Here is a 14,874-nt window from a genome sequence, read left to right on the forward strand (position 1 = left end):
TTAATTGGTAGTCCGGTTGGGTACTGGCCAGACATAACATTTAATTGGTGGCAGTCTGGTGGCATATAGCCGGATGTCACATGGTGTAACTAAGGAAATTACTTTTTTTTTTGAGCTGGGATACAGGATCTGAATTGCCTATGCTTAGACACAGTAAGGCCTTGTTAAGTTTAATTCTGGTGGCTGCCAGGGGAAAAAAAAAATAAAAGCAATTACCTAGGTAGTCAACTGTAGTTGGAGCATTTTCGGTAATGTCAGGATGCTAGTGGATGCCCGAGTCTGCAAAGGCCCTGCAGTAGCAGAGGACTGTGGTGCCTCTAAGGAAGCAGAAGATTATGACTCCATATGGATGGGCAACTACCTCAGCTCTAAGTTTGAGAGTTTTTGCACAGAATTTTGCAGTCAGGGCAGTTAGAGACACTGTGGCGAGGGTCCTAAAAAGAACAGATAAAAGTAGTGAAAAATCGTTACACAGGATTTGCTTCTCACACTTCAAGGAACGGTTTACCTTTTTGAACATTAAATTAGTACAAAAAGTTTTCCAACACTGTACTAATCTGACTGCAAGGAAAAGAGGATCTCTGAAAACATGAGCAGACTAATGAAATGAGAGTGTACTGGACACACATGAAGTGCAGTGGGCTTCAGAGTTAGAAAGAACTGAAGACTGTCGGACACCCTTCTTATACACCGACATCCAGGCATTGGTTGTTGGATGTCCGTAGGCTAGGGATGATGCAAAGACTCAAAATCTGTCCAGTCATGGGCTTCTGTACAGCAGGAATGTCCAAGAATCAGTACAGGCCAACACCGACTGCGAAGAACATCATTTCAAGTAATGTTTGCTAAGGTGTGGGCACCACTACAGGGACTATGATCTACAAATTGCTCACACTGCATAAATGTCACTTTGTATGACTCGTGCAGTACTTACAAAGTGTGTCCAAGTTAAAACTGCTCTATCCTACTTCACTTGCTTAGACTGTTGCAGCTTTCATAGAATAAGGCAGAATCTTCCTTTATTATCATAGAGTAACTGGCAAGGTCTACAAAACTTTTTACTAAACAAGCTTTTTTTTTTTTAAACTGCCCACTGCATACAGATCCATCAGCTCTTTCACAATCAAGCCTCATTTGTTCCCCTACAGGGTGAGTCTCAATTGTATGAGCCCATCATCCAGGTATCCATTAAGGACTTTTCTAATTCTAATGCTTTCCTCATATCTTGTCATGTGCACCTGCAGCTGCAAGAGCAGCAATGCTTTCTCCAGTGGGAGTGCATGTTCTTGCAAACATCCCACAGTTGGTGGTAGCACAGGTGAATGTTTAAGATCCTATGGCACTTACAAAGAACATCATGAGGAGAAATTTCATGTTCTGGGCAAATTTCAACTGTCTAAATACCACCACATATCTCCCATAAGAATTCAACCAAAAAAAAAAAACAGGTTTACAGGTAGAGATGATGATATGAATGTGCCCACTAGCAGACTTGATAAGGCAAGAGGGTCAGTTTTTAACAAACAAATTCTATTTTTACTCGTAACTGAAATGACGCATGATATAGTCCAGAAGTTTGGGGAGAGGGCAAGAGTCAAGTATTACTCCAAGAAGTAACAGTCATACTGGTGCATGGAAGTTTGGGGCCGTGCCAATCAGTACTACTCCGAGAAGTAATGGTCATACTGGTGTAGAATTACAGGTACAGAAAGTTGTCTAATGTAAGGTTTTATAACAGATGCACTGAACTCCCAAAACAGCCTGCTGCATGGTTTTATAACAAAGGCATGAAACTCCCAAAACCGTTTGCTGTAAGGTTTCATAACAGAGGCACTGGACTCCCAAAACATTCGGCTCTACCTTGCTTTACTTACCTCCTCCCTCAGTTCGTACTGCTCAATCAGTTTTTTCAGCTTTTCTGCTAACTCCACATTTTCTTGTCGAAGTTTTGAGTTCCGTTCGTTGTGCTGTTCCATCTGCACCTGGATGTCATTCAAGGTCATCTGGAAATGAGAAGTGACCTCCTTTCTCTTTTCCTCTTCTTCTCGGGCTCGCTGTACACCCTCTTCCTAAATAGGTAAAGAAGGTTGGTTACACTTTTGCAAACCTTTTTCAGAGTTTCCTACCTATAACTTACAAAAGCTACATACAAAATTCTACTTCATTATTAAATAACCAAATTAATTTAAAATTGGTTGCACAATGAATTTGTTAATGCAGTAAAATATTAATCTCTTTTTTCATCAGTGTAACAGTTACAATACCTCAAATCCTAAACTTGGTAACGTACATGTAGGGTGGAGGACAAAATGCTGAAGTCTCTCCAGGACTCAAGGCAGAAGACTGCGATCTCCTGATTTTGTGGTTTTTAATTCAATAGTACAGATGCTTGTGACAGACTCTCAGTCTCACAAAAAGTACTCTACTTTGGAAACACCTTCTCTGTACCATCCCCAAAACTATGGCACTCACTTCCTTCTAGTTTACCTGATAACACAAAGTCCTCCCTTGCTCAGGCCACAATTCAAATACTACCTTAAAATGGTTTGAATGCAACTGTCCACCTAAAGGATGTGTCACACAAACATATATCTCTGTGCAGTTACTTTACTTTCCATATACCTTATCCATATGATGGGACTCGTCATCCTAAACTGACTCAGCTTAGCACACCATTACTGCTCTAAACCCACTACACATAATCTATTGCAACTCAGCTTAGCACTTTACTGCTCTGAAGCCATTGTATGTAATCTACTCTGATTCAACTGCTCTGAACTCACTACACAACATACTGCGATTCATTTTAGCACACAATTACTGCTCTAAACCCACTATACAACCTGTGATTCATCTTAGTGCACCATTACTGATCTAAATCCACTACACATAATCTGTGATTCAGTTTAACACACCATTACTGCTCTAAAGCCACTACACATGATCTGTGATTCAGTTCAACACACCATTACTGCTCTAAACCCACTACACACAATCTGTGATTCAGTTCAACACACCATTACTGCTCTAAACCCACTACACACAATCTGTGATTCAGTTCAACACACCATTACTGCTCTAAACCCACTACACACAAACTGTGATTCATCTTAATGCACCACTACTGCTCTAAACCCACTGCACGTAATGTGTGATTCAGTTTAACACGCTATTACTGCTCTGAATCCACTACGTGTAATCTGTGATTGGGTTTAGCACACTATTACTGCTCTAAATTCACTACACAGAATCTGCAATTAAGTTTAACACACACTGCTCTAAACCCACTACACACAATTTGTGATTCAGTTTAACACACCATTACTGCTCTAAACCCACTACACATAATCTGTGATTCAGTTTAACACACTATTACTGCTCTGAATCCACTACGCGTAATCTGTGATTGGGTTTAGCACACTATTACTGCTCTAAATTCACTACACCGAATCTGTGATTCAGTTTAACACACCACTACTGCTCTAAACCCACTACACATAATCTGTGATTCAGTTCAACACACCATTACTGCTCTAAACCCACTACACACAATCTGTGATTCAGTTTAACACACCATTACTGCTCTAAACCCACTACACACAATCTGTGATTCAGTTTACACCATTACTGCTCTAAACCCACTACACACAATCTGTGATTCAGTTTACACCATTACTGCTCTAAACTCACTACACAATATGTGATTCAGTTCAACACACCATTACTGCTCTAAACCCACTACACACAATCTGTGATTCAGTTCAACTCAACATTACTGCTCTAAACCCACTGCACGTAATGTGTGATTCAGTTTAACACACTATTACTGCTCTGAATCCACTACGCGTAATCTGTAATTGGGTTTAGTGCACTATTACTGCTCTAAATTCACTACACAGAATCTGCAATTCAGTTTAACACACACTGCTCTAAACCTACTACACACAATCTGTGATTTAGTTTAACACACCATTACTGCTCTAAACCCACTACACACAATCTGTGATTCAGTTTAACACACCATTGCTGCTCTAAACCCACTACACACAATCTGTGATTCAGTTTAACACACCATTACTGCTCTAAAGCCACTACACATGATCTGTGATTCATCATAGCACACCATTACTGCTCTAAACCCACTACACACAATCTGTGATTCATCTTAATGCACCACTACTGCTCTAAACCCACTGCACGCAATGTGTGATTCAGTTTAACACACTATTACTGCTCTAAATCCACTGCACGTAATGTGTGATTCAGTTTAACACACCATTACTGCTCTAAACCCACTACACACAATCTGTGATTCAGTTCAACACACCATTACTGCTCTAAACCCACTACACATGATCTGTGATTCAGTTCAACACACCATTACTGCTCTAAACCTACTGCACGTAATGTGATTCAGTCGCTATTACTGCTCTGAATCCACTACGCGTAATCTGTATTGGGTTTAGCGCACTATTACTGCTCTAAATTCACTACACAGAATCTGCAATTCAGTTTAACACACACTGCTCTAAACCCACTACACACAATCTGTAATTCATCTTAATGCACCACTACTGCTCTAAACCCACTGCACGCAATGTGTGATTCAGTTTAACACACCATTACTGCTCTAAACCCACTACACACAATCTGTGATTCAGTTCAACACACCATTACTGCTCTAAACCCACTACACATGATCCGTGATTCAGTTCAACACACCATTACTGCTCTAAACCCACTACACACAATCTGTGATTCGGTTCAACACACCATTACTGCTCTAAACCCACTACACACAAACTGTGATTCATCTTAATGCACCACTACTGCTCTAAACCCACTGCACGCAATGTGTGATTCAGTTTAACACACCACTACTGCTCTAAAGCCACTACACACAATCTGTGATTCATCTTAATGCACCATTACTGCTCTAAACCCACTGCACGTAATGTGTGATTCAGTTTAACACACCATTACTGCTCTAAACCCACTACACATAATCTGTGATTCAGTTCAACACACCATTACTGCTCTAAACCCACTACACACAATCTGTGAATTCAGTTTAACACACCATTACTGCTCTAAACCCACTACACACAATCTGTGATTCAGTTTAACACACCATTACTGCTCTAAACCCACTACACACAATCTGTGATTCAGTTTAACACACCATTACTGCTCTAAACCCACTACACACAATCTGTGATTCAGTTTAACACACCATTACTGCTCTAAACCCACTACACACAATCTGTGATTCAGTTTAACACACCATTACTGCTCTAAACCCACTACACACAATCTGTGATTCAGTTTAACACACCATTACTGCTCTAAACCCACTACACACAATCTGTGATTCAGTTTAACACACCATTACTGCTCTAAACCCACTACACACAATCTGTGATTCAGTTTAACACACCATTACTGCTCTAAACCCACTACACACAATCTGTGATTCAGTTTAACACACCATTACTGCTCTGAATCCACTACGCGCAATCTGTGATTGAGTTTAGCGCACTATTACTGCTGTAAACCCACTGCACAATGTCGTCCCCTCTTTCATCTAACGGGTCTCGGTTAGCTTTCCTAGCCTATCTACTACTATCCATACCTCTGCCACTTCGACTCCTACTACTTTAACTCTAGTCTCCCTTTTCTATTCCACTTGCACAGCTGTACAAATATTTGGTTTGTTACATCTTCTACTTATATACTGTATCAGATTTTCTACACTTGCTCATGAACGTAAACCATTGTTATTTGAATAATGTACATTATTAAGAAGTTATGTCTTACCATAACGTTCCATGTTAGTTGTCTTCTCGCCTTCTTTCTTGCTGGATGGGTTCAGATCCGATTCTCGGCTCCGACTTGGCCTATACTATAGCTCGAGAGCTATTTTTACCGGCTCGAGGCAGCCCTATATCCCACAATACCATGTGCTAACTCCCCAGATCTCGTTTGGCAGCTAAGACATAGTATAAAAAGTAATATTATAATAACAATAATATTATAATCCTCTTTTACGAGTACAGATTACCTGCTAGTAACACTAAGGATACAAGGAAAGACGCAACATATTGTATCTCCAGAAATGGAAGGACTCAGAACCTAGAGTCTTATCCAGGCTAGAGGGCAGGAGGGAGGGACGCAAGAAAGAAGGCGAGAAGACAACTAACATGGAACGTTATGGTAAGACATAACTTCTTAATGTTAAGTTGTCATTCTCGCCTTCATTCTTGCTGGATGGGACAGCGTCCCTAGCATCTTAGTCCTGGGTGGCTCAATGGAACAGACTCCCGAGTACAGTGGAACCAAAATCAGCTCTATTTCTGGAGGCTAAATCAAGCTTGTAATGGGCAATAAAGGTATGTTTGGACACCCATGTAGCTGCTGCACAAATGGCATCTAGTGGTAACCTTGCTTGAAACACCGTTGAAGTTGATAGTGCCCTGGTTGAATGAGCTTTAGGCCTAGAGGGTAGTTGCCTGTGTCTCAACTCATAGACCAAGGTAATAAAAGATGTCAGCATCTGGAAAGAGTAACTTTCGATACCGGAAGCCCTTTCTTGCCTGCAGCATGAGAGGGGAAGAGCTGGTCTGACTTTCTGAATTGTTTTGTCCTGTCTAGGTAATACCGTAATTGGCGATGAACATCTAATGAATGTAATTTTTGTTCAGCCCCGTTGGTATAGTCTGGGAAAAAGACGGGCAAATCAATGGAGTGGTTTAGATTTGCTTCCGATAACCCTTTTGGTAGGAAGGAAGGGTTTGTTCTGAGAGTTACCCTATCTTTATGAAAAACCAAATAAGGAGGACGGACAGACAAGGCTTGAAGTTCCGATACCCTTCTGGCAGATGTTATAGCTACTAAAAACAGCGTTTTCCAAGAAAGAAGTTTGAGGGAGCAAGAAGCTGCCGGTTCAAAAGGGGGTAGAATTAGTGAGGTTAGAACTAAATTCAAATCCCATTGTGGGGGTGGATCTTTGACTGGAAGTCTGAGCAACAAGATGCCCTTGAGAAAGGCTTTACAGAGTTTGTGGGACATAATATTTGCTTCTGAGAGTCCAACATGAAAATTAGCAATGGCCGCTAATTGTACCCTGAGAGTGGCCGATGATGACCCCGAATGAAAAAGCTCCGCCAGAAAGTCTAGAAACTCATGAATGGGTCCATGGAAAGGATCTAAAGATCTAGTTTGTGCCCAGTGTGAAAAACGCTTCCATTTACTCGCATAAGTCTTCCTAGTATTGGACTTATGGGAAGCCAGAATGATATCACGAACAGGAGGAGAAATAAGGGGAAGCCTGGCTATGGCTGGAAGTGGAGCAACCAAGTTGTGAGGTTGATGGAATGTAGAGACTGATGCAGCTTGCCAGTGAGGTGGGTCAACAGATCCGGAAGGGGTTCCAGATGCCAAGGCTGTTCCAGTAGGTATTTGTGCAGGAATGGGAACCAAACTTGTCGAGGCCAAAACGGGGCAATGAGGATAATTTTGGATCTCAATGCGGTTGCTTTCTGAATTAGTTGCGGGATCAATGGAAAGGGAGGAAAGGTATAAAGAAGACCCCGGGGCCAAACGTGAAGAAGAGCGTCTCTGAGGGGCTGGCCTGGTAGAGGAAAAAGTGTGAAGTCGAGGCACTTGCTGTTTTGCGGAGTTGCGAAAAGGTCGCTGCAAGGCTGGCCCCACTTCCGAAAAATTCCGTCTACTACCGCTTGATTTAGAGACCACTCGTGAGGCATGAGGATAGTTCTGCTCAATCTGTCTGCTATGACGTTGGACTTCCCGGGGATGTGCGTTGCTATCAGAAACTGTTGAGATGAAATCGCCCATTGCCAAAGTCTGAGTGCTTCTCGACAGAGGGGGTAGGACCTTGTTCCGCCCTGCTTGTTTATGTACCACACCACAGACATATTGTCCGTTTGAATTGCTATAGTCCCCGTGGGAAGAGAGCTCTGAAGGGCCTGCAACGTCAAAAGCACCGCCCTCATCTCCAGGACATTTATGTGCAGGTGGCATTCTGACTGTTGCCAAGTGCCCTGGACCGTCCTGCCCTGATAATGCCCCCCCCACCCGATCAGGGAGGCATCCGTTGTGACAGTGGCAACTGGAGGGGGGAGAACAAAGGGTCTGCCCTGAAAAAGCTGAGGGGAAACCATCCACCAGGAGAGATGTTTCTTGCAAGATGGTGTTATCAAAATGTTGTGGGTCATTGGCAGCTGTTGAAAGGACCACTGAGAAAACAGCATCCACTGAAGGAGTCTCATGTGGAAGCGGGCTAATGGAAGTAGAAGAATCGCCGCCGCCATGAGGCCCAATACTTACAATACTAGCTTGACTTGGACTCTGCTAGGCTGAAACAGTAGCTGAACATTCCGCCTTATGTCTGTCACTCTCTGAGGTGGTAATGTTGCAGACATTTCTGTGGTGTTTAATACGGCACCTATAAAGTTTATACATTGATAAGGCGACAAGGATGACTTTGCAAAATTTATAGAAACACCCAGGCTGTTGCAAAGTTGGATAGTGTAATCCCTGGCCATTATGAGATCCTGTTTGGTGGTAGCGGAAATGAGCTAGTCGTCTATGTATGGAAACACCTGGAATCCTTTCTGTCTCAGGTGAGCCGTGACCACTGCCAAACATTTGGTGAACACCCGGGGGGGCTGTGGTGAGACCAAAGGGCAGGGCCCTGAATTGAAAATGACTGACTCCCAGCCGGAAGCGGAGAAACCTCCTGGAGCGCCTGTGTATTTTTATGTGGTAGTACGCGTCCTGGAGGTCTAATGAGCACATCCAGTTGTCTCTGCCCAAAAGGGGTAGAATGGACTGCAGTGTTACCATCCGAAATTTTGTCTTTAGTACAGAGTTGTTTAACCTGCTGAGGTCCAAAATGGGTCTCCAATCTCCTGTCTTTTTTGGTACCAAAAAGAATCTGGAGTAGATTCCGGATCCTAGCTGATCTGCTGGGACTGCCTGGATGACTCTTTTCTTTAACAGCTTTTTTATTTCTAGCTGAGCCTGACCCCTTTGTGCGGGTGGTACGTCTGGTAGGGGTCTTGGCGATTGTACCGGAGGGAAAGTGAAAGGGATTTTGTAACCCTCTGATATGATCTTCTGTACCCATGTGTCTTGGGAGATGGATTGCCAGGCGTCCGGATACAGAGATAATCTTCCCCAGACTGCCTCCGAAGGCGGACAGTCAGGCAGCTTCTCAGGGATGCTGAAAGGGTTGGTCAGGGAAAGATTCCCTGGAACCCTGGTTCTGTGGACCCCCTCTGCCCCTGGGGCGGCGTCTGTTATTATTTCCCCCTCTGCCTCTAGGGGGAAATTCACCACGTGTGGCGGGTGCGACTCCCTGTGGTTTGCAGAACCACATCTTTCCACCCGTCTGTCCTTTAGGATAAGGTCTAGAAGGTGTGGAAAAACGGACTCCTATGGCAGAGAGATTCTTACCATGTTGCTCGCATCTGGTGAGGGTATTCTTCACCTGAGGTCCGAACAATTCCGAACCGTCAAAGGGGATGTTGGTGAAGGACGCCTTGAAGGGGTCGGCAAAGTTACAGAGTCGCATCCAAGAGTGACGTCTCAACGCAACGCCTGTGCCAGCGGCCCTACTCACTCCATCGGCTGCATAAGAGAAGCCGCATGGAGGAGTTAACAATGGAGTTCAGGGTAGCCAGCTGAGAGTTTATTTTGTCCTTAAACCCCCGCAGCAGAAGGATCCTGTACCGTTTCACCCAGCTCTTTGAGCAAGTCTCTCTGAAGGCGGGTGAAATGGCAAACAGTTCAGCGATCGCGTAGAAAATGTCGCTGAAGCAAAGGTCTGCTTGCCGTACCTGTCCATGGTCCTGGACTCTGTTAGGAGGATGAACAGGTACAGAAGGATCAGCTAATTCCTTCTTAGTGGTTGCTGCTACCACCATAGCATCAACTGAAACACCTTTGGTGAGAAAGGATTTGTCATCTGGTGCAGAAATAAATTTAGAAGGCCTCCTAGGGGTAGGTTCCATTGAATCAGGAGCTGCCCACGCCTTTCTAGCCACTACCTCCATTAGTGAGTCGAAAGGGGGAGACACCCAGGAGGTGGAAGGGCGAGATCCAAAGGCGTCAAGGTAAACCGACTTGTCCTCGGAAGGTTTGAGAGTGGACCAATTTCCCCTCTGTCTTAGGATCTCCAGGATGTCTGAAAAGGAGACCTCCTCAGAGGGGGATCTGGGGGAACCCTCAGACTCATCCAAGTCTGTGTCCGACGTGACAGACTCGGGGGAGTCTATGTGCTTCCTCTTGCATTTTCTTTTCCTAGAGGGTTCCCCTGAAACTTCAGGGGAGCCCTCGGAAGAGGAGGAGACACCCAAAGTGGGTACCCTACGCTTTGGATCTCTGCTGTTGGGTATAGGAGGGTGGCCAGAGACAGTAACAGGCACTACAGAGGGAGGAGCCGCAGAACTTAACCTTGGAGTGGACACTGGGTCCAGCACACGCCTCATCACCTCGAAGGCTCCCCTATCAGACACCAAAGGTAGCCCCGGCTCCGAAGAGGCCGGAACTGCCCCCAGAACTGACAGAGAAGGCTCAGAGAATGATGGGGCCGAACTAACCAGAGCCGAAGCTCCGAGAAGGAGAGCGGGGTCGGACAAGGGTCCGATGCCACTCGCCCCCTCGGAGCCGACAATGGAGTCCCGGCACCCGGACCTCTCCACGGACGGAACCAATAAAGAGGTCGGAGGAGGTATCGGCTCCGACGTGGGCAAGGTCACGGTTCCGACGAACTCCGGCTCCGAACTCGAGAGATGAGTCGGAGGAGGAATGGATAACTGTATCGAAGGAGCCAGAGTCTGGTGAGATGGGCTCTGAAGCATTTGGGCCAGCGCCTGAGATTTTATGAGTCTACTGACCAACCTCTCGATGTCGTGGTCAGAGAGCCTGGAAGACCTCGATGAACGAGTCCTATGACTCCGCTTCGATAGAAGAGGGGACCTCGGAGCCGATCTGACGGACTCTAGCGAAGGGGACCTAGAGCACTTGTGCGCTGGGGTCGGCTCCGATGATGGTTTCGAAGCAGAACCCACTTTGCTCGCCTCGGAGCCAGACGGAACAGAGGTCGGAGCCGTCTCGACAACACCAGCCCTCGGCTCAGAAGCTGGAGCCGAGGGTTTGGCGGTTTTTGACGACTTCCCCGATGCAGACTTGGACGGGGAGTCATCAGGCTTTAACAAGCCCCTTAGGATGAGCTTGTTACGCCTTTCATGCAGGACTCGAACTAAATCCGTGACAAACGGAACAAGAGTCCTGCAGGTGTAAAGGCCCCAAGCAGTAGACACAGTAGACACAAGAAGTGTGACCGTCTGTCAGAGACATTTTCTGACAGCACGAGTCACACTTCTTGAATCCCGAGACCTTAGCATCCTTGGACATAAGTCCTAAATACAGAAAAACACAGTAACACAGTCAGCCCACACACTCACTCAACTTATACCCAAGAAAGGAGTTAAGGGGACTGACTAAAAACACACACACACACACACACACACACACACACACACACACACACACACACACACACTCTAAGGGGTGGGGGAAACTAGGTAGGCCCGATTATAAAAATTAACTAAAAGGAAGGGAAGAAAGCCTACAAAAGGGTTGAAAAAAATAAAACTATCGATAGGGACATAAAGTAGGAAAACTATCTGGAAACTATCTGAAAAATATTTCTATTGAAAAAAATTCTCTTTTACTGACCTGAGCCGGTAAAAAAAGGCAACCTCGCAGCGAAGCGGCAAACGAGATCTGGGGAGTTAGCGCATGGTATTGTGGGATATAGGGCTGCCTCGAGCCGGTAAAAATAGCTATCGAGCTATAGTATAGGCCGAGTCGGAGCCGAGAATCGGCTCCGAACCCATCCAGCAAGAATGAAGGTGAGAATGACAACTTAACATTTTGTTATGTTATGATGTAACATCGGCTGAGCCTGCAATTGGTCATGGTTTACTTAAAATAAAATAAAGAAAAGAAAAAATACATACGTACAGGTAGAAGTCTTGGTTTAAGTCACAGCTGTAGGGTTAGGAGGGTGCCTGAAGCCAAGTATTAGGTGGCAGATACACCAGCGAAGGACTTGGCCAACTGTTTCAGAAACAAACAGCGTAGCTCAGTTGATTCTGTACAAGGTTACTATAAACACATGAACTGGTCATCTAAACATTTTACACAGCTGCTGTCCTTTTCAAGGGATGTCACTCCAAGTTACTCATTACATAAAAAGCTACAGCTAGTTGACTATGCTTAACATAAAAGTAGAAATTCAATTCTGGTCATAACTACTTATACATAGTAACTAACTGCACACGTGTGCCCACCCACACGAATGAACACACACGCCCACACCCACACACACTCCCAAGCCCATGTCCACACCTGACTTCCAGAGCTTTCAGACAACCCACCTGCAGAGCTGGTCTCCTCTTCCAGGCTAAGAATATAGAGAACACAAGGCTAAAAGGGAGACAAACCCATGTTATCTTCAGTTCTTTTCAGAAAGATGTCCATCAGCAAACGTATCCTTTACCTTCTGGCACACAATGCAAATGGCAACAGGTCACCTGGGTAAGGACATTATCTAGTAGTTTCCTGGGCTGGGTCAGTTTTGGACAGAAATTCATACTCCGGTTTCTAAAGCACACTTTCATTTTCCCATAATCTGCCCTCCCAGATTTTAGGATTTACAGATTTCTGTAAAGAAGCGGGAAAGTAGGCGAGATCCATACTGCAACAGCAATCTTAGTCAAATATCTTTGATTACAGTAGTCTTGCAACAGTTACTCACAATGTTCACCACAGAAGTCACTAATGCAGTGCAAAACACACTGCTGAAACTCCAAGACCCATAAGTGCAAGTATCTGAGTTGCAAAACAAAAACAGTGAAACTAAAGAACAAATTATCGCTAAAGAATTAGAAGTTATGTACTCACCATAACGTTCCATCTGAGTAGGTGACTTCATTTGGATGCAACCTGTGGGTATTGGATCCGAGCCGGCATTTCAAAAGCTTTAGGCTCCGAGCTCCTAGCTCCTCCCTCTATCCATAATCCCCTGCCAAGCCCTAACTGACCTCAGATTGAGTTTGCCTATATAATACTAAAATAAAAGTATCTAAATAGATGCATAAACTCTCGTTGTATAAAGGTCAGGGGGATGGTTGCATCCAAATGAAGTCACCTACTCAGATGGAACGTTATGGTGAGTACATAACTTCTAAATCTGAAGTAGGCAGACTTCATTTGTCTGCAACCTGTGAGACAGAGTCCCCAGCTACCTAAATCTTGGGCGGCCGTCATGGAAGGATGTTCCGGAGCACCGCTGAACCAAAGGATGCTCTTCCCCTGGAAACAACATCCACCTTATAATGAGAAATAAAGGTATGAGACGAGGCCCAAGTGGCTGCCGCGCAGATATCATCCAATGGTACTCGGGACTTAAACGCGGCTGACGTGGAAACTGCCCTAGTAGAATGAGCCGTAACCCTTTGAGGAGCAGGCCTACCTGAAGTGTCATAAGCCTGCAGAATACAATTAGCAATCCATCTCGATAGTGTGACTTTGGAAACTGCTTTGCCCAAAGCAAATTTAGCAAAGGAGACGAACAGCTGATCTGATTGTCTATGACCAGCCGTTCTGTGAATGTAAAAGCACAATTGTCTATGAACATCTAAAGAATGCAGCTTATATTCTCCTTTGTTTTTGTACTTGGGGAAAACACAGGTAAGTTGATTGATTGGTTAATATTAGATTCCGAAGAAACTTTTGGAAGAAAAGATGGATTGGTCCTGAGGCACACCCTATCTGGAAAGAATGAAAGGTAAGGCGGTTTGATGCATAGAGCCTGAAGTTCCGACACTCTTCTGGCTGATGTGATGGCTACCAAGAAGGCAATCTTCCAGGAAAGGTACTTTAGATCTGCAGAAGCTGCAGGCTCAAAGGGAGGAGCAGTAAGGGCCTGTAGAACTAAGGATAGGTCCCAAGGTGGTACAGCTTCTTTGACTGGTGGCCTCAACAGAAAAACTCCTTTGAGAAAGGTCTTACAAAGTTTCGCAGTCATGAGGGGAGCTGACTAATGACCCATATGATAATGGGAAATCGCTGCCATTTGTACCTTTACCGTGGAAGAACTAGCCCCTTGATGAAAGAGGTCTGTTAAGAAATCCAGCACCGCAGACATAGGTGCTGAAAAAGGATCCATAATTTTCTGGACCGCCCAAAAAGAAAACCTTTTCCATTTGCTCCGATAAACCTTCCTAGTGGAAGGTTTATGAGCCGCCACTAAAATGGCCTTGACAGGTGACGAGATACCGGGAGTCCTAATCAAGGATGGAACTGGAGCAGCCAGGCTGCTAATTTCAGGGTGTGTAGATTCGGGACCGGAAGTTCTAGAGGATGGGAGATGAGATCCGGGATCGGATCCAGAATCCAGGGCAGATTCACTTTGTGAGACCATACATAAGGGAACCAGGGCTGACGAGGCCAGAACGGGGCAATGAGAATCATTCTGCTCCCCAAACTGTTGGCTTTCTGCAAGAGCCTCTGCATCAGAGGTAGTGGAGGATAGGCATAAAGGAGACCGGGAGGCCAAGCATGCACCAGAGCGTCTCTCGGGGATTCCCCAGGTGGGGGAAGTAGAGCGAAGAAACTGTCGCATTTAGCGTTTGAGTGAGAAGCAAAAAGATCGCAACAGGGTTGCCCCCAGATGGCAAAAATCTTCTTCGCTACCAGAGGATTGAGAGACCACTCGTGCGGGGAAAGAATGGTGCGACTGAGCTTGTCCGCAAGGATGTTGGATTTTCCCGGAATGTGCGT

The 14,874-nt window shown here is 45.0% G+C and overlaps 1 protein-coding gene across 1 annotated transcript in view; it reads right to left on the reverse strand.

Moving 5' to 3' along the window:
• The window catches only part of TXLNA (taxilin alpha), a 1,198,503-nt gene that overhangs the window by 586,934 nt on the left and 596,695 nt on the right, over positions 1–14,874 (reverse strand). The window contains exon 6 of the mRNA XM_044082609.1: positions 1,875–2,069. Coding sequence (XP_043938544.1) covers positions 1,875–2,069 — 195 coding nt within the window. The remainder of the gene's footprint in view (positions 1–1,874; positions 2,070–14,874) is intronic.

This window comes from Protopterus annectens, chromosome 1.part1 (assembly GCF_019279795.1).
Source record: "Protopterus annectens isolate FY-2018-M chromosome 1.part1, PAN1.0, whole genome shotgun sequence".
In the NCBI taxonomy this organism is placed as follows: Eukaryota; Metazoa; Chordata; order Ceratodontiformes; family Protopteridae; genus Protopterus; species Protopterus annectens.